The sequence below is a fragment of the Andrographis paniculata genome, unplaced genomic scaffold, assembly GCF_009805555.1.
Source record: "Andrographis paniculata isolate CXL003 unplaced genomic scaffold, ASM980555v1 Contig5END, whole genome shotgun sequence".
NCBI lineage: Eukaryota > Viridiplantae > Streptophyta > Magnoliopsida > Lamiales > Acanthaceae > Andrographis > Andrographis paniculata.
The window spans coordinates 3,056,681-3,080,118 of NW_026137595.1; the positions used below are offsets into that span (position 1 = coordinate 3,056,681).

The 23,438-nt window shown below is 33.6% G+C and overlaps 3 protein-coding genes and 1 long non-coding RNA gene across 6 annotated transcripts; 2 read left to right on the forward strand and 2 right to left on the reverse strand.

The window, feature by feature from the left end:
* Window positions 1-13,281: 13,281 nt before the first annotated feature.
* Window positions 13,282-17,678, forward strand: LOC127258760 (pentatricopeptide repeat-containing protein At4g28010). Of its 3 annotated transcripts, none has more exons than XM_051285744.1 (3): window positions 13,282-13,738; window positions 14,111-15,731; window positions 16,963-17,678. In XM_051285744.1, exons 1-2 carry the CDS (start codon window positions 13,399-13,401, stop codon window positions 15,598-15,600), a joined length of 1,830 nt encoding a protein of 609 aa, XP_051141701.1. In that variant the 5' UTR covers window positions 13,282-13,398; the 3' UTR covers window positions 15,601-15,731; window positions 16,963-17,678. The 3 variants fall into 3 exon arrangements, with proteins under 3 accessions (XP_051141701.1, XP_051141700.1, XP_051141699.1); XM_051285743.1 differs by having other exon boundaries at window positions 13,282-13,429; window positions 13,569-15,731; XM_051285742.1 differs by having other exon boundaries at window positions 13,282-15,731.
* On the reverse strand, window positions 16,400-18,229 carry LOC127258762 (uncharacterized). The gene is made up of 2 exons (XM_051285746.1): window positions 18,074-18,229; window positions 16,400-17,243 (listed from the first exon to the last, which is right to left on the reverse strand). The coding sequence occupies exons 1-2, from the start codon at window positions 18,227-18,229 to the stop codon at window positions 16,941-16,943; spliced, it is 459 nt and encodes a 152-aa protein (XP_051141703.1). The 3' UTR covers window positions 16,400-16,940.
* A 76-nt stretch (window positions 18,230-18,305) lies between these two features.
* Window positions 18,306-21,355, forward strand: LOC127258761 (calcium-dependent protein kinase 17-like). Its single transcript, XM_051285745.1, has 8 exons — window positions 18,306-19,005; window positions 19,138-19,281; window positions 19,371-19,523; window positions 19,665-19,780; window positions 19,864-20,031; window positions 20,141-20,268; window positions 20,357-20,456; window positions 20,801-21,355. The coding sequence occupies exons 1-8, from the start codon at window positions 18,330-18,332 to the stop codon at window positions 20,903-20,905; spliced, it is 1,590 nt and encodes a 529-aa protein (XP_051141702.1). The 5' UTR covers window positions 18,306-18,329; the 3' UTR covers window positions 20,906-21,355.
* On the reverse strand, window positions 18,884-21,620 carry LOC127258763 (uncharacterized). Its single transcript, XR_007840357.1, has 5 exons — window positions 21,467-21,620; window positions 19,825-19,999; window positions 19,643-19,732; window positions 19,210-19,327; window positions 18,884-19,026 (listed from the first exon to the last, which is right to left on the reverse strand). It is a non-coding gene; the product is annotated as an uncharacterized LOC127258763 (long non-coding RNA).
* Window positions 21,621-23,438: the final 1,818 nt, after the last annotated feature.

Below are 23,438 nucleotides of genomic sequence, written 5' to 3' on the forward strand. Positions count from 1 at the left end.
AATAAATAGATATCAAAATCTACAATTAAACGTGTTTGATTTATTTTTCGCAAATATATTTATGAAATAATAATTAAATACTACCTACGTCTATAGCCAATTTATCCATTTTTATTTGGCGTCATTGTTTCTAACATTAAAAATATCTTTATATTTAGAATATATAATAATCCCTCCATCTCATGTAATATGTGATTAGAATAACTATATAGTTTAATTAAAATTTTAAAAAGGTATAAAAATTAAAATTTTAAATGTGATTAAAGTGTATAATCATATTTTTTTTAAAAAAAAATAACAAATTATATGGGACAAAGGGAGTATATATTTTAAATAGAGTTTATGAATATTGAATAATAAAATTTTAAAATTTATTATAATAAATAGTAATATTTTCTAATAAAAATTAAATTTCATTTAAATATATATATATTATTTTATGTGTTTTTTATTTTGTAATTAAAAATGCAATTTTTATTTAAGTTATTTCAAATAAAGGTAAAAATATAAAAAAAAATTATAAAATTTAAGGATGTATTTGAAATATATTATATTTGTTGCTTTTAATAAATATATATTACTATTTTTTATAAATATTATATCAAAATATTATTTAAATAAAATTCTATATTTATTTTAATATATTAAAAAATACTAATATATTTTATTAAAAATTGTGCATCTAAATTGTGTTGAAATAATAATAATAATAAACAAGCACATCCAAACAAACCCTAAAAAAATGACTACATATTGCCAATGGAAAATGAATAGATGAAGAAAAATTAATAAATCGACTAAGAGAGGTGTGTGTTTGTTTTGTAAGATAATTTAAAAGAAAATTTTTTTATGTGAAGTACAAGGAATTGTATTAGGAATATAAAAATAATGAATATATGTGATATATTAATATTTTTAAAAAATATATTATTTCTTGTTAAAAAAACACACTCCGGATTTCAGTGAAGTGAGACTCCGTGAGGAAAAAAATAAAAATAAAATTGTTATATCTAGATTTTTGAATAATAATTGAAAAGTGATTTTTATGAAATCACAATAATATATTTTTAAAAAATTTATAAAATTAAATTGTGAAAAAATAAATAATAATAACAAATAAACACATACTTTTATCTCTCTATCTCTATTTTTATTATACCAAACAGGCTCTAAACAAATATATCTAGATGAGGGGTATCAAATTTGAATTAAAAAAATCCATCCAATTCAATATTATATATATATATATATATTGTACTATTAATATAGGATAAATAAATAAAAATATTAATTATTTCTATTAATTATTTATAGACTAATCAATATTTTATATATTTTATCTAATATATAATGAAATATATATATATAAATGTGTGAAGATGTGGGTGTATATATAATATATGTATAAGTTATTATATATATATGAGTGTATATATGTGAGTGTGTATGTATGAACGTGTGGGTGTGTGTGATGATGATGATGATATAGATATAGTACATATATATTAGATAGAGAGAAAAATGGAGAGTCGAGAAGTAGGATGAGGTGGATGGAGTTCTCTATTAAATTATCTTGGTACATAATGCTATATATATATATATACACAGGCAATTCAAGTCCAAACATTAGGCTACAAAGTATCCACATACATGTACACTATATAATATATTTGTAATAGTTATGTGTACAATGCTCCTTTTAAATATTTTATACAAAGAATGTGCTTTGTTAAAACTTTATTAGGAAAAATCTTGTGGGCAAAAATTCTATTGAAGAAAAAAAAGTACACTATTCTTGTATTGATTTTCCTATGATCTGAGCATTATTTGAGATTTCTGAACTGACGCATTCTAATTTTCTTTACCCATTTTTCAAATGTTGCAGTCGATAATGTCTTAGTTAATACATCCGGTAAATTATTATCTTATCGAATTTGCTGCACATTAATTTCACCATTTTCTTTTAGATCATGAGTAAAAAATTTTTTTTAGTGAAATATGTTTCGTTCTATCTCCTTTAATGTAACTCGCTTTCAATTGGGCTATACAAGCCGTATTATCTTTATACAATGTAGTTGGAGGAATTTTATCGTCAGATATTAACCCACAAATTCTCTCAGAATATGTTGAGTAATTGACCTCAACCAAACACATTTTCGACTAACTTCATGTATTGCCAATATTTCGGCATGATTTGAAGAAGTGGCAGTTAAAGTTTGTTTCATCGATCTTCAGGAAATTATTGTTTCGTCATAAGTGAATATATAGCCAATTTGAGACTTGGCATTATGAGAATCAGATAAATATCCTGCATTGGCAAAACCAATCAATTCATGTCGATAATGTTTTGAGTAATTCGAGTTCAATTGTTCCTTGAAGATAACGAAAAATGTGTTTAATCTCATTCTAATGTCGTCGAGTAGGCGATGAGCTAAATCTTTCCAATAAATTTACAGCAAATGATATATTAGGTCGGGTGTTGTTGGCAAGGTACATCAATGCGTCTATAGCACTCATATATGACACTTCTGGGTCAAGTGTTTCTTCATTTTTCTCTTTTGGTCTAAATGGATCATTTATTGGATTGAGTGTTCTGACGTTCGTTGGAGTACTTAGCAGATGTGACTTATCCATCAGAAATTGTTTCAGTACGCTTTTGGTATAATTTGATTGGTAGATAAATATTCCACTTTCAAAGTGCTCAATTTGCATACCAAAGCAAATTTTAGTTTTTCCAAAATCTTTGATCTCAAACTTCTTTTTCATATATTCAACAGCTTTCTGGATTTCATCAGGGGTTCCAATTAAATTGAGATTATCGACATATACAACAATGATTACAAATTCAAACTCGTTTTTCTTTATAAAAATATATGGAAAAATGGGGTCATTTATGTAACCTTCTTTTGTTAAGCTTTCGCTGAGACGATTGTACCATATTCGGTCCGATTGCTTGAGCCCATACAAAGATTTTTGCAATTTGATGGAATATGAATTATTTTATTTTTTTGCTTTGATTTGAATGATTCAAGTATGTTAATCTCTTCTGAGATTTTCATATAGACATCATTGTCTAAAGAGCCGTAAAGATAGACATTAACTACATCCATCAATCGCATATAAAGATTTTCGCGAACTGCTAGGCTCACCAGATACCTTAATGTTATTCCATCAATGACCAGCAAATATGTTTTTTCAAAACCGATGCCCTGAGAAAAATCTTGGGCTACAAGTCTTGCTTTATATCTTGTATATCATTATTTTTATTTCTTTTCCTCACAAACACTCACCTGTAGTCAACAGGTTTTACATTTACAGATGTTTGGACTATTGGGCCGAATACTTGCCGTTTATTCAATGAATCCAATTTAGATTGAATTGCGTCTTTCCATTTTGCTCAATAATCTCTTTGCCGATATTCATCAACTGATTTTGGTTCATAATTCTTATCATCTTTCATTATGTCGAGTGCTACAGAATATGCAAATGCATTATCAACATTTTTTTTTCTTTCTGTTATAATATTTTCCACTGATGGTATAGTTAACAGAAGTTTCAATAACTTCATCATCACTTTCATTAGAATTTTTAGTATTAGCCTCTTCAGGGGATGTACTAACCTTTTCAGGTATATGACCTTATTGATCTCGTCACCAGTATTTACAATTTTCTTCTTTCGTGGATTCTTATCCTTGGGACCCAACGGCCTGCCACGTTTTACGCGAGCAGTATGTTCATTAGCACTCGACACCTTCCTTTTTGGGATATTTATTTTAGCTGGTGCATTTGCTGATGCAATATATGATTTCATAACTTTTGCAGCATCATTAAAAGTATCAAACAATTGATTTGCAATTTTATGCAAATGCACAATTCTTTGAACTTCAAATTCACTATGTTTCGTACGAGGATCAAATTCAAGTTGTATTTTCCATGAATTTTTCTTTTTTAGTTGATTACTGTCTCTCCCTAATGTCGAAAAATAAGATTCATCAAAATGACAATCTACAAACCTTGCGGTAAAAAGATTACTCGTTGTTATTTCAAGATATTTCACAATTAATGGTGATTCATACTCGACATATATGCCCAACCTTCTTTGATGTCTCATTTTCGTGCGTTGGGGTGGCGCAATTGGCACATAAACAGCACACCCAAAAATTCGCAAATGAGATATATTTGGTACTTTTCCAGATACCAATTGAGTAGAGGAATAACAGTGATAACTTGTCGGCCTTATTTTCACGAGGGCGGCTGCATGCAATATAGTATGTCCCCAAGCTGATACGGGAAGTTTAGACCTCATTAACAATGGTCTAGCAATTAATTGCAATATTTTGATAAGGGATTCAGCCAGGGCATTTTGCGTATGTACATGGGGAACATGATGTTCCACAGTAATCCCAATTGACATGTAGTAATCATCAAATGTATGTGATGAATACTCTTCAGCATTATCTATACATATTTTCTTTATCGGGTGATCTGAAGATTGTACTCGCAATTTAATTATTTGTGCAAGTAGTCTAGCAAAAGCTAGATTGCGAGTAGATAACAAGTATTCGTATGACCATCGCGTTGACGCGTCAATTAGTACTATAAAGTACTTGAAGGGTCCACAAATATCACCCTGAATTCTTTCTAGAAAAGTTGGAGATTCAAATCCAACCTTTTTTGGAGATGACCTGATTATTAACTTCCCTTGGGAACAGACAGCACAAGCAAATTCATTCGGACTCAAAATAATTTTCTTTTTCAATGAGTGACCATTTGAATTTTCAACAATTTTCCTTAGCATTACATTGCCAAATGCCCAAGTCGATCGTGCCAAGTTTTAAATTCGCTAGTAGCCATTTGGTCTACTAGGTATTATGTTTCAACGGCACTAAGTTTTGAGTAATACAAGTCGGAAGAAAATGATGGCAATTTTTCTTTCACAATTCTTTTTCCATTCACAATCTGAGTTATCATGAGATATTCATTTTCTGCCTAGTTCAATGTTTCAATGTGATACCCATTTTTCTGAATATCAATGAAGCTCAGTAAATCCCTTCGAGCTTTGCTCGAGAACATGACATTTTCAATTGCCAGTTTTGTCCATTTAGGGAGAGATATAGTGGTTTTTTCTCAGCCTTCAATCATTTTAGATGCACCACTAATAGTAACAATAATGGTCTTTCTTATATTCAGGTGAGAGAAATAACTTTTATTTTTCATAATGCTGTGAGTCGTAGCATTGTCGATAAGACATATATTGACATCGGCTACAAAATATTTGGCATCCATATCTTTGCAAAAAAGTAAAAATAATAAAAAAAACTTGTATTAGTAACATAACCAAAATAGATTTATATTATATGGGGTAATAATATAAAAAGGGGGCAGAAAACATCAAATTAATAAATGAGATATAACAACATTTTATCATTTAACATCATCAGCTATGTCAAGCAGATCATCGACATCTAGGTGCGTGATATTTTCATTCATCACATAATCAAATGTGTCATCATGGGCAACATGATTTGTTTGGGGACAATTCTTCATGTCTTTCTTTTGAGACCCGATACAATTTAGCCAAGTGATTGGTTGTGCGACAAATATGGGCCCAATGGCCTTTGATTCCACACCGGGTGCATTCATCGTCATTGTTTATGTTTCTTCGGGTGTTGAACTTCTGTTGAGATCTGTACGGCCTTCTATCATTATATCGCTGATTTGGCACATATCAGGGTCTGTTTTGATAATTATTGTGATTGTATTCGTTGGTCCGGCCTCGTCCGCGATTTTTATTTTGATCGCGATCAATCCGTTAATTTCTGACTTGCCCACGGCTATGCACCAGATTTGACGGTTGTATTGCATTTGCCTCTGGAAATGGATTTGCACATGTTGGCCGAGATTCGCAATTTTCAACAACAATTCGTTATTTTGTTCAGCCAGCAAAAGATAAGTGATCAGCTCAGAATATTTCTGAAAGCCTCTTTCGCGATATTGCTGCTGCAAAATCATGTTAGAGGCATGAAAATTGGAGAAAGTTTTCTCCATCGTATAAGATTCAGATTTATTTTCACCACAATGATGCAGTTGTCATGTTATTTTAAACATGACAGAGTTATATTCCTGGACTGTTTTAAAGTCCTGAAGCCGTAGGCTTTACCATTCGCGTCGTGCCCTTGGCAATAAAGTCAGTCTTAAGTGGTCATATCTTTCTTTTAATTTTTCCCACAATTCAAGTGGGGATTCCCATGTCACATATTGCATTTTCAGTGTCTCATCGATGTAATGGCACAAAAAGATCATGGCCTTTGTACGATCTTGTCTCAGGGAATTTTTATCCCGGACAATGGTATTTTTCAAGTCCATTGATGCTAAATGCATTTTCACGTCGTGAGCCCAGGCCATATGATTTTGGTCAGAAACGAGGAGATGAAAAAATTCTTGTTTGACAAAGTTAGACATAATAAATAGCTAAAATATAGAATATTATCTTGCAGAAATTAAAATATATAATCATGCTGACAACGTGTTGTAATATTAGTATAGGATTAACCAATAAAAATATCAATTAATTCTACCGCTAACCACAATTTTATAATTGTATATAATATATAATATAAAGTAAATATATATGTAGATGTGTGTGCAGCTGTGAGTGTATATATGGGTGTATTTGTTTGGGGGATTGGATTAGATTTATACTATTCATCCAATTTTTTGTCCCAAAAAATATCAAATCAAACACCTCTTTTTTATTTTTTATATTATACTAAAAAACAATTTTACATTCAAAACATCACATCAACAACTATTTATATCACATCACACCACTATTCAAATTCAAAATTTTTACTATTCAAATCCCAACTCAAAATCCAAACCCCAAACAAACATAATATATATGTATAAGTAAGTTATTATATATATATATATGAGTTTGTATATATATATATATATATACAAAGAAGGGAGAGGTGGATGGAGTTCTCTATTATATTATCTTGTAGTGAATATCTTTACAAAATGCCATATGTATATAGGTAACTAAAGTTCAAAAATTAGGCTATAAAACATCTACACTACACGTACGTGTAAACTATGTAATATACTTGTAATAGTTATGTGTACAACAATATACATATATATTTTTGTCTCATTAATTTTTTTTTTAATAATTTATATTTAAAATATCAAAATACTCATAATTTTTTATAAAAATATTTTACTCCTTCCGTCTTAATTCAATAGAAAAAGTAATCATACATTAATACAAAAATATATTTAATTATTACTTAAATTACAAATATACCATTACACATACAATTATTTTATACAAAAAATCAAAGGGCAAAAATATTGAAATATCTTATACACTTTCACTAACCAATAAAATATTATTATTTCTTTGTCTACTACAAAACTCTAAATGTCTTATTTCAAGGGACGGAGCGAGTATATATTTCATTAATTAATAAAATATTATTTTTTAAATCTACTGTTATAAACAAAAAAATGATTGAATTGAGTTGGGACGTATTGAATTTAAGTTTTAGACAATGGATGATTTGACAATTAGTCGATAGCTGTTAGCTGATTCAATTAATGGTTAGCTATTAGTTGATTCAATTAGATGGTTTGATTAACTAATTCAATTAATTTTTGTTTTAAAGTATTTGGTAAATATATATATTTTTATTAACTGTTTATATGTAAAATGACAATGGAAAATATTTATATTTTATTTAAAAATAGTCAATTGTATTCTTTGAAGTTTAAGATTTTTAATAATTTTTATTATTAGTTATTGAAAATTGTGAAATTATTATTGATATATTTATTTTGTTATTTTTAGATATTTTGTAAAAAAGTAATATATTTTTATTAAAAAATAATAAGAAACTTGTATTTAAAATAATGTAAAAATAATGCAATCAATTTGAGCAAGACTTCCCCCTCCGGCACCCCTGTCAATCCTTTTAAAAAACTCTGTCGTCGATCTTCTTCCGCCGATTACTTCACCCACCGCCATTCTCGAATCCCCTAAACCTCCCATCCCTCCCCCGGTGTTTCTGCTGTCGCTTCTCATATTGCAGTAACGAAGACGACCTGAAACAAAGATGTTGCAATCTAGATGGCACAGTAAGCCAATATAAGGCTCGACTTATAGCGAAAGGTTATACACAAAAGTATGGAGAAGATTTCCATGAACCTTTTGTTCCTATTGCAAAGCATGTTACAGTTAGATTAATTATTGTTCTTGCAACAACATTGAAGTGGAATCTACATCAATTGGATGTCAACAATGCCTTTTTGTATAGTGATATTGACAAGGAACTCTGCATGGATTGTCCTCATGGTCTGTCTTTTTCCTCCAATCAGGTTTTCTGATTACGAAAGTCCATATATAAACTCAAGCAAGTGCCTAGACAATGGTACAAAACTTTAACCGATTTTGTTTGTACTCTTGGCTTTACTCGAACTCCCTATGATCATTGTCTTTTTGTAAAGTTCACCAATGTTGGTACCATAGTTTTGATTGTTTATGTGGATGATATCCTTCTAACAGGCAATGATTTGGGTTTCATTCTCAGTACTAAAAAGGCTTTACATGACAAGTTCACCATTAAAGATCTTTGGGTGACATCCTTTTACCTTGGACTGGAGCTTCAAATGTCTTCCTCGAGCTGTTTGGTAACTCAATCTAAATTCATCCAAGATCTTATGGATGACTTGTCCATTCCTTCCAATGAGAACGCCCATACTCCATTGCCTCATACTACAAAGTTAAAGAAAAAAAGGGTTATATTGGGCAGCCTAAGTTGTTTAGGAGAATTGTTAGTGAACTATTATATCTTTGATTTTCCAGACCTGATATTTGCTTTGGTGTTGAGCAACTAAGTCAGTTCATGCATTGTCCTACTGGATATCATTGGAGAGGAGTTCTCTATTTACTGCAATATCTTCAAAAAAATTCTCATTTGGGATTGTTCTTCCCTTCAAACAGCCCTATGCATCTTACTGGGTTTTGTGATGCAGATCGGGGAAATTGTCCAGATACCAAAAGATCTCTGAGTGGTTACTACATGTTTTTAGGTGGTGCTTTGATCTCTTGGAAAATAAAGAAATAATATGTAGTGTCCAAGTCCTCCACTAAAACAAAATATCGGAGCTTAGCCTCTGCAGCCTCTGAACTTGCTTGGATTACTTATGTTCAGGAAGCTTTGAAGATTTTTTTCCTACTCTTATACCATTATATTGTGATAATGAGCCTGCTATCAAGCTTGTCAATCCAGTTCATCATGACATGACAAAACACATTAATATTACTTGTCACTTTTTTAGAGATTTTTATCAAAAGCATCTTTTGGATCCTCTCTCCATTAGCTCTGACTCTTAAGTTGCTGATATATTCACAAAGAATTTGTCATCTTCTCTGTTCCATCGTCATTGTTCCAAGCTCAACCTTTGTGGCTTTTTCAGCTTAGCTTATGGGGGATGTTGAAGCAACATCAGTACAAAGTGGACTTGAATAATATATTGGTTAAAATGTGTTTTTTATATTTATAAAGTGTTTTCCGCTTCTTCCTTTATTTATATTCTGTTCAATTCCTTTCCAGTATGAATAATTTTTTTTTTTCATTTCTCTTCGTCTTCGATTTAACCTTCTACAAACGATGAGTTATTTTTGTAATTTCATATCCTATTCAATATGATTTTGTGATACCACTTGCAGGTTAGGCGTGCGTTTTACAATTTCCGAAATATTAATGGAGAGTGTATTTTTTGCAATATTTTAAAAATTACGAGTATGTTTCATGAAATTTTTGGACCATAGAGACTTTTAGCATTTCAGCAAATCACATGAGATTTTATGTTATTTTGTTTGTTTAAAATAATAATAACACTATTTAATATAAAGAATAATACTCCATCTGTTCCCGCAACAAAGAACACAATTTGTTTTTTACACGTAGATTTTTTAATATTAGTATTATATTGATTTTTAGTAAAAAAGACAAAAATACCCCTATTAATATTGTATAATATAAAAGTAATGATGTTTGTGCAATATATTTTAAGTTGATAGAGTATTTATTATATTAGGTAGGTAGTACAATTATTAAATTAGGAAATTATACAAGTGTTTTGAGACGAACAAAAATATAATATAATATCCTTCTTATGGGACAAAGGGAATGAAATAATATCATAATTTATTAATCTATACTACATAAATAACAATTTTGTCTTTTTAAAATAATAACAACGCTACTCAATATAAAAAATAATAAAATAATACCATAATTTATTATTAATAATTTATTAATCTATACTATATAACTAACCATGCCCGAAACAAATAAGTCATCTATTTTGGAACTTAGAAGTATAAAAAAATAAATTTCTAATATATATGTATATTTTAATTATGTTAATTAGTAATTAATTTATTATACAACTTTCAATGAATTTAATCTATGTTATTTATTTCTAATATAAAATGTATATAATAAAAAATATATAAATAAGTAAATAATATTTATATATGCTTTTAAGTCAATATTTTAATATATTTTACAAATAAAACAAAAAATACTTTTTCGTCGCAAAGTAATAGTTCATTTTTTTTCATTTTCGTCCGTCGTAGTTTTATTTTTATAAATAATCATATTATCGTAATATTATTTTTATTTTTATTTTTTATTATTATTATACAAATATTATTACTTTTTACACAAATACACTCTTAAAGATATTTTAGTATTTTATTATTTACATTATACGCCGTTTTAATACTATTATTTTCTAAATATCATTTTAAACCCAAATATCACTATTGTTTCATGATGGAGAGAGTATATAAGATAATAAATTATTTTAACTACTTGTAATTTAAAATTAAAATCTTAATTTACAAAAAAATACAAAAATATTAAATAATAAATAAAAATATATTAACATGTATAAGGAAAATAATTACAGGCCTTATCATACATATAATATCATATATATATATATATATTTTATTTTAATTCATGTTACTTTTAAAAAAGTAATTAGATATTGTTGATTGATTTTTTCAACAATAGAAAGTAAAATTCGAAAATAGAAATTATGTTTGAATTTGATAAAATAAATATCTGAGATTAAAAATTTATAGACACCGTACGATACATAAATAAAATAGAAAAAATAACTACTACAGACTGTAAAAGTAAATGGTGATCCCCTAAAGAAATTCTAGGGAATTTGATGTCGATTGAAAATGTCTTTGTCAGTTGCGAACCCCCTCTTTAAATATTTCCTAAAGAAACGTTTTGGAACCGTCGTCTATTCGATTACAGCAACAGCCGTCAACCGCCCACTAAATCCTCCTCCATTGACACGTGTCTTTAACCGTCTCGCCAACCGCTCCTGCCAATTACAGGACTTAACCGGCTCGACCGACCGACCAATCCAGATGCTAACTGGTCGCTAGACACCAATCAGGCGGACGTACTCCAGCTTGGTAGTTTCCACCTCCTGTCCACCACCATTTGGTCCCTTCAATCGGCTGAACAACCATTCGTTAAGACGATTCATTGGTCGTCCAATCAAGCGACCAACTGACCGCCCTTTCAAGCGATTGAACTACTTTCTGGCCAAGTGACCGACCAATCGATCAGGCGATTAACAGGTTGCCTAATTAAACGACCAATTAATAGACCTTTCCTTTTGTCCGACCTCTGTGTCTGTCATCTCATCTTTCTTCGCCCGACCTCCTTTTGACCGACCTCTGTATCGGCCGTCTCATCCTTCCTCGCCCGACTTCCTTTTTTGACCGACCTCCGTATCGGCCGTCTCATCTTTCTTCGCTGGACTTCCTTTTTCGACCGACCTCCGTATCGGTTGCCCGACTTCCTCTTTCGACCGACCTCCGTATCGGCCGTCTCATCCTTCTTCGCCTAACTTCCTCTTTTGACCGACTTCCGTATCGGCCGTCTCATTACGGAGGTCGGTCGAAAGAGGAAGTCGGGCGAAAAATGATGAGACAGCCGATATGGAGGTCGGTCGAAAGAGGAAGTCGGGTGAAGCAGGATGAGACGGCCGATACGGAGGTCGGTCGAAAGAGGAAGTCGGGCGAAGAAAGATGAGACGGCCGATACGGAGGTAAGGATGTCGGACGAAGAAAGATGAGATGTCAGACACGGAGGTCGGACAAAAGGAAAGGTCTATTAATTGGTCGTTTAATTAGGCGACCTGTTAATCGCGTGATCGATTGACCGGTCACTTGGGCAGACAGTAGTTTAGTAGTTTGAAAGGGCGGCCAGTTGGTCGCTTGATTGGACGACCAATGAATCGTCTGGACAAATAGTTGTTCAGCCGGGACCAGATGGTAGTCGCTTGATTGGGCGACCAATGAGTCTTTTGGTCTAGTGACCAGTTAGTATCTGGATTGGTCAGTCGGTCGAGCCGGTTAAGTCCTGTAATTGGCGGGAGCTGTTGGCGAGACGGTTAAAGACACTTGTCAATGGAAGAGGATTTAGTGAGCGGTTGACGGCGGTTGCTGTAATCGAACAGACGACAGTTTTAAAACGTTTCTTTAGGGAATATTTAAAGAGGGGGTTCGCAACTGGCAAAGACATCTTCCATCGACATCAAACTCACTGGAATTTCTTTTGGGGATCACCCTTTACTTTTACTGTCTGTAGTAGTTATTTTTCCTATTTTATTTATGTATCGTACGCTGTTTAGAGATTCTTAATCTCAAACATTTATTTTATCAAATTCGAAGATAATTTCTATTTTCGGATTTTACTTTTTATTATTGAAAAAATCAATCAACAGATATAAATTTTATAATTTATATTTTTTTAAATATTAATTAAATTAATCAGTTATTTTAATTTTAATTTATAATTTATTTATATCATATGAAAATTAATTTTATTAATATATTTTTATTTATTTATTAATCATATTCTTTTAAATTCTCATATCAAATCATTATGACTTGATATTTTGAATATAAAATTGATTTTTAGTATAATATAAAAATAAAAAATAAATATTTGATTTGATGTATTTAAAAAAAAAATTGGATAAATAATGAATTTTGGGCAAACCTCCCTAGCAAACGCAGCCTAAATAAATTAAAAGTGGTTCAAAAACTAATTTCCATACGACCTCAATGTCGCATTGTTCTCACAGCGATTTTAAGAAAGCGTGTTTGTTGTGTGACAACGACTTTTTACTATTTCTGCTTCCTTCTTTGCTCTTTGCCCTAAAGTCGTTCTGACATTTCATTGCATCGCTTCTGTGCTGTGAGCACTATGGAATCCTGGGGCTTCGGGACGTTTTTTATCTGTAGTTGAATTCGTCACAGACAACGTAAGATTGATGTAGAACGGCGCAGGCATGGCATCAACAAAGATCAGGAACACTTTGGGTTTGAATCCATGCTTCCACTTGGCAAAACCGAATGCCCTACTTTTCAACCGCTTCACTTCAATCGGGGATTTTGTTTCCTGTTTTAATTCAGCAGAAAATTCAGAAACGGTTGACTCCCAGATTACTTCATTGTGTAGGAAATCCAATTCTCCCGTCCAAGCTAAGAAGGTTTTCGATCTGTTCAAGCGATCTTTGGATTCGGGCGCTGTCCTGTCGGAGTCTACTTGCAATGTTCTCATGCAATGTCTCACGAAGCATAAGGAGTACAAAATGGCTTTTGGGGTTTACGAAGAAATGACTAGCGCTGGTAAGAAGCCGACGTATATCTCGTTGTCTGGTTTGGTTGACTGTTTGGTGTATTTCTGTGCGTGTCAATCTGCTTTGGGAGCAGTTGGTTTGATGTATAAGCGGGGGTTTGAAATCGGTGTCTATGTCGCTAATATCATATTGAATGGTTTTTGCTGCAATGGCTTAGCTGTTAGGGCTGAGGAATTCTTAGGTGAAATGGAGAGGAATTCGATTAATCCGGACAAAGTTAGTTTTAATACTTTGTTGAAGGGACTTTGCGAGGAGAGGAAACTGAATGAAGCCATGAGTGTGAAGAGTAGGATGGAATGTGCAGAGATTGCTCCCGATTTAATCACATATAATATTCTGATCCATTGCTGTTTTCATGAAGGTCAGGTGAAGGAAGCAATGCTGCTGTTGGAAGAGATGTCGACGAGAGGGTTGGAGGCAGATGGTAGGTTTTACAGCACACTTATGAATGGATATTGTAATCAAGGGGATGTTGATGAAGCAAAGAAACTTTTCCATGAGATGCTGAATAAAGGGATTTCTTCAGATCTGAAGGTGTATTCGTGTTTGATGCGAGGTCTCTGTCAGAAGGGGAAACTGAAAGAGGCCAAGAAGATGTTCAATAATATGTTGAAGGATGGTATTCGGCCTGATGCTGTGTTGTTTAATGGGATGATTGACGGGCTTTTTAAAGCAGGGATGGCCAACAAAGCGGTGGAATTGTTTGCTTTCATGCTGGAAAAGGGCGAAGAACCCTCCAATAAAACGTATAATGTTCTTATTGAAGGGCTATGCCAGGCAGAATTGCTTGATGATGCTACTAAAATTCTGGAAATGATGTTGAAGAAAGGTGAGAAACCTAATGTTTTTACTTGCAATGCTTTATTGAAAGGGCTGTTCAACCATGGTAAAATTGGTTTTGCTATGGGAGTTTTCGAGTTTATGAAGTCGGATGAGTGCATTGAGCCTGATTCGTGTACGGTTAATATATTACTCAACGGTCTGTGCAGCAACGGCCATCTTAGAAAGGCAGAAAAGATTATTCGTGACATGGATGAACACAATGCTGCAACTTACTCGATCCTAATTGGAGCTTATTTCAAGGTTGGAAAAGTGAGGAAAGCTCTGAAGTTGTGGAACAAGTTTCTAAACCAGGGGCTAATTCCAGACTCCAGGCTATATGGCTCAATGTTACATGGTTTATGCAGTAATAACTTAATCAGCTTTGCGAAAGGTATTTTTATGAAAATGCAATCAAGTGGTCCTCGACCAAGAACGTGCGACTACAACTTCTTGATGACAGCCTTATGCAAAGAGGGCAGCTTGGAGCAAGTACGAGCTTTATTTAGAGATATGTGTGGTGGCTGTTGCGAACCTGATGTTTTCTCGTACAACATCATGATTGAATCTACCATGAAATCCGGGGACTTTCAGTTAGGCAACAAATTACTGGTGGATATGCAGCGCAGAGGTTTGCCACCTGATATTGTGACCTTTGGATTACTTATTAGTTGGTTTTCAAAATTAGGAATGATGGAAGAAGCTAAAAGCATATTTGAAAGATTCAAATCTTTTTCCCTCCAACCAGATGCCTATATTTACAATGCTTTGCTTAAGGGATTTAAAGCTGAAGGAAATACGGTAGAAGTGATCAATTTGCTTCAGAAAATGGCAGCCGATAGTGTTCCCCTTGATGCTGCAGTTAATTCCACTATATTAGCATGTCTTTGTGATTTACCCGAAGGTGAAAAAGTTGCAGAGCTTTTACCGTATTTTTCCCAAGAGAAGTCAAACAGAAGGAGTACTACTTCTGATGAATTGTTGGTGAGACTCAAGAACATTGTTCCAATGCTTCAATCCTCTGTCCTTTAGTCAGTGTGGCTATAGCTATACAAAGGATGTCTTTAGCTGTACATCGTGGATCAGGGAGAGAGACAGTCGCTGTAATCGTCATCGTCTTGTCTCTAAAGCAGCATCATTTAGAAACCTCCTCGGTTCCTAAGGTAATCACCATGGCTCTTTTACCATTTTAGAATGATTAATATATTAGGCTTTGTTGTATAATGGTAGGCATTGTTTTGGTTAATAGAGAGATGCATGGAAATTTTGGTTTCTGTGTTTTGGTGCGATCATTACAACCCATCCCGAGCATTGTTAAATGCTAGAAAATGTTTGTGGTTGCATTAGTGCACTATTAGAAAGCCGAAACTGTCATACATGGTACCAAGATTCTGAAGAATATGCGTCTTTGCTGCATTGTAGTTATTATCAATATAAATACTGTACTTTTAATGAAGACCAGTTGTTCTTATAAATATGGTTTTATTTTTTGTTCCATGTGTTGGTAAAGCTGTGTTGTTGAAGCTAAACCCTTTCTGTCTTTTGTTGTATTTTAATGGAATTCGAATTTTGTCTTGAAGAATAAGTATGCATGTTGCTTTATATTTTCTGAAGAAAATGTAGGCACTAGTTAAAACCATAATTTTTACTACATAGTACTGCTACTATGATACGGAGTTACGGACATTCTTCTATTTATAAATTGCATGTTTTAAAACCGCAGTGTTGTTTACCATTTCATAAAAAACGGCTCACCATTAGGATGATCGAGCGTGTGATATATGAGCAGAAGAGTATGAGAAAGTTCTTGGGAAATAATGGAATACGGCATTCGTAGTTTATTAAAGTCACTTACGTTTTTCGTGGTACAGCAAATAGAAGTCACTTAGGATGATAATCTTTTGTAGTGCCTTTACAATGTATTGTAGCCACATTTATCTCGTACTTAGCTACGGTAGGCATGGCCGTCTTATGCCCATATGAATCGGGGCTTTCTGCTTTCACTTGTAGTGTATTTTCTGAGCCACTCTCCTACCCAACCTGTGGCTTTATCACATCAGTTCTCAAATCTCAACTGAAAACTATTGGGCTGTGACACTATATCGGACTCCTCCCTCAATTTCATCGGAACCTGTTGAGACTCTCATTTCTGCCACCAGACTGGCATTTCCCTGCCTCCCAACTATCTCAAACAGCAATATTCTGAAGCTGTAGGTGTCACATTTATAAGTTATGGGAAGTTCTTGAACCCTGCGAGTGTCACATGACTTTTGTGTCGATTACAGAGCTTCAACAGCCTGAAATCTGCAACCCTATGGCAGAAATTCTCATCAAGAACCACATTTCTCAGTTTAATGTCACACTGAATGTTTCTATGCTGACACTCTCGTGCAGGTAGGCGATGCTCCTTGCTGTACCAACTGCAATCTCGTGCAGTTTCTCCCAAGCTGCCGATCCTTTCTGAACTCAAGTGGCCCATTCTCCATGAACTCATAAATGAGGACAGTCATGAACGGATCGTAGCAGAAGCTGTAAAGCCTCACCAAATTGATGTAGTGTTTCCTGCCAATGGCTCTGACGTCACCCCTGATCCGGTGCTCAATTCTTCTGTTGGGATTGCTGTTCATTTTATTGGCGCATGCAATCATCAAGACAATGGTGATTAATGAGCAAAACTGCAGATTGAAGCTCCGAAAGTTAGATAAGAGGTTATTATAAACTTGCTCTATTCCATTATACATTTAATTTGGATGTGATAAAATCTAATTTGCCTTGGTTGATCGATGGCGACGAAATTAAGAGACATTGATGAAGATCCAGATCCAGGTGGTGAAATTGATACTGGAGAATTGAATTAAATTGATCGAGCCATCTGCAAACAAATGTAAGAATCGAGCAGAGAGGGCTTCAGAATCTGACTCAGATTTCAAGATTTACTTCCCTTTACCTAGCTTACTTATAATTTTTGTTTTTGTTATTTATTTTAATTTTTTTAATAACATTGTACGAATGCAGATTCTTTTACTAATGAAGTTAGAACATCCATGGATGGTAAGAATGTACAAGTCCCTATTCAATAATTTGTTAGTTGTGTGCTGCCTAGTGCTTAATTTACAGTATAACTAATTATTGTATTTATAGATGTTAAAGTAATTATTTATAAAATATTTTACCACACATTATCATTTATTATTTTTTTAAAAAAATATTCTTTTCAGAAACTAGTTTCCATAGTAAAATTTACCACTAAAAATACTCCCAAACTTCACAAGCTCATCCAAGCACAGGATACATTTTTAAAAAATATCAAGTAGTGATTTATTTTTCTTTTCTTTAGATACAATAATTTACCTAACTCAAAATACAAATTTCATTAGTTATTAAATTAAAATGTTGGTTACTTTCTACAACCAAGACGAGAATATCCAATCCTCAACTGAAAATATGGGAAACCAATCAATTATAATAATACCCTAATATTATATATACAAAAATAATTTCTTACCGGAATTCCCTCCCAGCCAATGTTGTCTGAAATCCCAAGAATCAAACTTTCTTCTTCCTCATTCTCCCTGAAACAATACACAAACAAAACACACACACACATACACATACACACCACTTTGCTCCAATTCCTCCTCTCTCTCTCTCTCTCTCTCATCCAACCTTTGCATGTCTTCTCACTCTAAACCAACCTTCTTCCTCAAACTCCTCGAAGCCCTTCCCTCCAGAGTTTCGGGGTCCAAATCCATTCAACACAAATGGGTGGATGCTGCTCCAAGTCCGACGCTCAATCCGACGCCGGCGACAAGAAAGACGAATCGGCGTCGGCCAACCCCAACTCCGCCTCCACCTCTGCCACGCCGGCGCCACAACCATCTCAGAATCCCCGGCCGAGTGCCGCCGGCAACTCCAAGTCGACCCCAATAGGCCCGGTCCTCGGCCGCCCCATGGAGGACCTGCGCGCCACCTACACCATCGGGAAAGAGCTCGGCCGCGGCCAATTCGGGGTCACCTACCTCTGCACCCACAAGCAATCCGGTGAGCAGTATGCGTGCAAGACCATCGCCAAGAGGAAGCTCGTCCACGACGAGGACATCGACGACGTCCAACGCGAGGTCCAGATCATGCACCACCTGACGGGCCAGCCGAACATCGTCGAGCTCAAGGGGGCCTACGAGGACAAGCATTCGATCCACTTGGTCATGGAGCTCTGCGCCGGAGGGGAGCTCTTCGACCGGATCATCGCCAAGGGCCATTACACGGAACGCGCCGCCGCGTCCCTGCTCAGAACCATCGTCGAGATCGTGCACACCTGTCATTCCATGGGAGTCATTCACAGAGATCTTAAGCCCGAGAATTTCTTGCTGCTCAATAAGGATGAGAATTCGCCTCTCAAGGCCACAGATTTCGGGCTCTCCGTGTTCTACAAAGAAGGTTCGCGATTCCAACGATCGCCTGAAAAAATTTGAAAAAAAAAACATCGATCGTTAGTTCATAGTTCATACAATCCTCGAATTCAGACAGCATATGTGATCTATGGGCTATCTATCTATATACATTATGCAGGAGAAGTGTTCAAAGACATTGTAGGAAGTGCATATTACATAGCTCCAGAAGTCTTGAGGAGACGGTACGGACCAGAGGTTGATATTTGGAGTATCGGCGTGATGCTGTACATCTTACTCAGCGGAGTTCCTCCATTCTGGGCAGGTACAATCTAATTTCCGACAAGATGGTTTCTTGTCGTCGCTGAGTTCTGGATGATCAACAAAAAATAAAAAATGTAAGTAATTTTACAGAAACGGAGAATGGAATATTCAACGCAATTCTACGCGGGCATGTCGATTTCGCTAGTGATCCATGGCCTTCAATTTCACACGGGGCAAAAGATCTTATCAAGAAGATGTTGAATGCAGATCCAAAACAGAGAATGACAGCCTTTGAAGTCTTAAGTATGTTTATTTCTTGACTACCGACTTTAAACTGTGATTTTTCGAATAAAAACCTATGGTGTATTCAAGATTAACAAACAGTCCAATGTAATGTGCTTACTTTAGCAATGGCTTCTTACCTTGGTTTTTCGTGTTTCTAAGATCATCCATGGATCAAGGAGGATGGCGAGGCGCCCGATACTCCTATAGACAATGCTGTTCTGAATAGGCTGAAACAATTCAAGGCTATGAATCAATTCAAGAAAGTCGCACTACGGGTATATATATATATATATGTATACAGAGCTACAAGAAAACATACCTATTCTTCGGCGAAGTTACTGGTCGGGGAATTTTACAGGTTATCGCCGGATGCCTGTCGGAGGAAGAAATCATGGGATTGAAAGAGATGTTCAAAGGGATGGATACCGACAGCAGTGGTACGATAACTCTTGAAGAGCTCAAGCAAGGATTGGCCAAGAAAGGTACCAAGATATCTGAATACGAAGTGCAGCAGTTAATGGAAGCTGTAAGTTCCATAAAACTTCATACGATAAGCAAACTACAAATAAATCTATTGACTATCAACAAAAAACAACTCATATTTATAACTGTCATATATCTTTCGGAAACACCAGGCTGATGCTGATGGAAATGGAACAATAGACTACGAAGAATTCATTACAGCAACAATGCATATGAACAGAATGGATAGAGAAGAACATCTTTACACAGCATTCCAGTATTTCGACAAAGACAACAGCGGGTATAGTGTCAAGAAAAAATTAAGAACAGTCTGCGTATGTTACGGTAGAATTATATTAGACTCATACTGCGAAATTTGTTCTAATCAGGTACATTACAGTGGAAGAACTCGAGCAAGCTCTCCGAGAGTTCGGCATGGATAATGGAAGGGACATCAAAGAAATCATCACTGAAGTGGATGCTGATAATGTAAGCTTAAAAACACACATTCGAATTTATCACATTTTGACAAAATCACTTATAACCCACCCCATAATATGAAAAGTCTGCACTAACTCCTGACTCCTTTGTGATTTAAAAATTGTACCAGACTCTCGTGTTTTATAAAATATCCCAAAAAATCCCCTAGAAATTATATGAAATTCCCTCGTGTTTTAGAAAACATTGCACAAAATCTCTAATCTTTTCTAAAACACAAGAGTACAAACTTTCCAAACTATAAGTATAAGCAATTTTGCCTCATTTTCTACAAAACTTGTATGAATTTTATTCGGCATAAAGCTCACTGTGGTGTCACTTCCACATATCTGCAGGATGGAAGAATAAACTATGACGAGTTTACAGCCATGATGCGGAAAAATAATACAGAGGCGGTACCAAATCCCAAGAGACGGAGGGATGGTGTTTTTGCAACATAGTTATTATGAACAATCAACATGAGGAGATTTAAAAACCTCTACCCAATTTTGTGCCTCAGTTTCGTCCACAAAGGAAAAGGGCAATGCCTTTTGAAAGCTCAAGAGACACTAAACTAGAATACCTTCGAAAAGCTGATAAACAGAGGGAGAATGTGCTGTGTTCCTATGGCTGGTTATTTCTGGTAAAAGTGACAAAGTAGCAGTGACTCGAAGGGTAGCAACTAACAAGGTTCGTCGGCTGCATAGTTTGAAAAAATCAATTTATGTATAACATCAGCGATGTATATATAGATATATTAATCGAATTCTCCCTTTGTGCAGTTCATCTTTTTGTTTCATCAATTATATATCCATCCGAGTCTTACATTCTTAGGGTTAATGATTAAGAACAAATTTGTAGTATGGGAACAAGGAGCACATGAATTTCAAGCCAGATAGTGCTTAAAGATATCATTATCGAACCAAATGATGAAAGAGAAGCAGTATACATCTAAGCATCCATCAGTAAAGCCGATTGATCACAGAGGTTTTTAAATTGAAATTTACGTTGCAATACCCTACCTCTCCGGAACTTTCTGAATCTCATCCTCCTTCTGGTTAAATTTCTTGGACATCTTCGCCTGCTGGTAATACAGCACAATCAACTACCTATTCGCCACGTTGAACCCGGCAGGCGATTCGACGGCGGTTGATGTCGTAGATATGGTCGTAACGAAAGCACTGCCGCTCTATTTATTGTTTTATTGGACAAATAACTATTTTTATAGTTAGACTTTTATTTATTTATTTATTTTTTATATAAAATTAATTTATATTAGTAATATAAATATATATATTTATTTATATTTTCAGTAAATTCATTATAAATATATTTATTTTTGTTAATTTTCGATTAATACGTTTTAGTAAATATAATTTTGCTGTAATTACAAATATTTTTAAATTTATATATTAATATCAATATATTAATCTACATATTAAGAGAAAATTAATTTTTAAATATAAATATCACTATAAGTTATTATTAATATTTCATATTTATATATCCATTTATTTTTTATATCCAATGTTAAAAATATTAATATTATATTATGATAAAGTAGAAATAAAGGTAAAAATACTAAATTAACTCTATTAGTATTGTATGATATAAAGGTAATGACATTTGTGTAATATATTGTAAAATTGAAGGGTATTTGTAACGTTACGTAGATAGTACAATTACTAACAAAATAAATTGATAATTTGTTATAAGACGGACCAAAATAAAAAAATGGATAGATTGTTAAAGAACGGAAGGAGTAATTGGTAAATATATATATTTGATATATAAATATAATATATGTATATATGAAATATACATGATGTGTTTCTTTAGACGGGTTTGGGGGATTTGAGTTTGGATTTGATTTTTATTTGAATTTTGGGATGAGTTTGAATTTTGTTGTTTGTTTTTTGGTTTGGATTTGGTTGGAGTTTTGAGAGTTTTGATATGTATTAATTTGATGGATAATGAATAAAATAATATAAATGTATATTAAATTTAATTGATAAAATTAATATTGTATGATTTGATTATGAAGTTATATTATACCCAATATATATTTAATTTTTTTTTTGTATTATAGAAAAATGTATTCTCTACAAAATGACATATATATTATATATTTTTTAAAAAAAATGTGGCAAAAGCTGCATTTGCAGCATTTGTCCTGCAAAGGGGAATCGGGCTGGTTTGGGGGAAAAATACTGTGCACAGTGTTTGGACAGTGTTTTCCCCCAAACCAGCCTTGGGAAAACGGATATATATATAGATATATCTTTGTAGTGTGCAATGATTATATGTAATATATTATTATATGTATGTAATAGATATGAATGTATGTATGGAAGTATCTATGTATATATGTTTACAGAGATGCAGACGAGAAAGAGAATTGATGAAGGAAAGTGTGGTGTCTTATTTCATTTACTCTCTTATTTATAGGATCAATTAGCCGACTTAAATCGCCTTAAGTGAATGGCAGGAAGTTGGCCAATTGTTTCTCTAGTTACAAAGAATACGTAGTTAACTTACATGCATCCACATCGCATATATGTGTATATAACATATATTACAACACAAGTAAAATATAGTAAAAATGACTATTTTCATTTAACAAAATATTGTATAAATTTAAAAATAAGTAGAACTTTAGAAATAAGTTTCCATCTTTGTCTTTCATTAATTTTTTTTTTTTTTTTTTCTGTAATGACAAGATGAAGAAGGTGAGACTTAAAACTCTTAGACGAAAATATGAACTTCAAATAGAACCTTTGGAGACAATTGAAACTTACATTGCTCGAGTCTCGGCCATGACAAATAATGTGAAGACACATGAAGAAACTTTTCCGGAACAAAATAAGGTGGAGAAAATTCTGAAACCCTTAACCTCTAGCTTCGAGCATATTGAAACATAATCGAATGAGGCAAGGATATGTCAACAATGATAGTCCAACTATTGTCAAGATCCTTATGAGCTCACAAGCAACG

Bases quoted from the DNA above. Each gene is read 5' to 3' on its own strand.
- LOC127258762 (XM_051285746.1), bottom strand. From the start codon at position 18,229: ATGAGAGAGAGAGAGAGAGAGAGGAGGAATTGGAGCAAAGTGGTGTGT. The intron at 17,244-18,073 runs GTAAGAAATTAT...TTCAATCTGCAG, and splicing joins TTGGCTGGGAGGGAATTCCG to TTTTGCTCATTAATCACCAT.
- LOC127258761 (XM_051285745.1), top strand. From the start codon at position 18,330: ATGGGTGGATGCTGCTCCAAGTCCGACGCTCAATCCGACGCCGGCGAC. The intron at 19,781-19,863 runs GTATATATATAT...GGAATTTTACAG, and splicing joins TCAAGAAAGTCGCACTACGG to GTTATCGCCGGATGCCTGTC. The intron at 20,457-20,800 runs GTAAGCTTAAAA...ACATATCTGCAG, and splicing joins CTGAAGTGGATGCTGATAAT to GATGGAAGAATAAACTATGA.
- LOC127258760 (XM_051285742.1), top strand. From the start codon at position 13,399: ATGGCATCAACAAAGATCAGGAACACTTTGGGTTTGAATCCATGCTTC.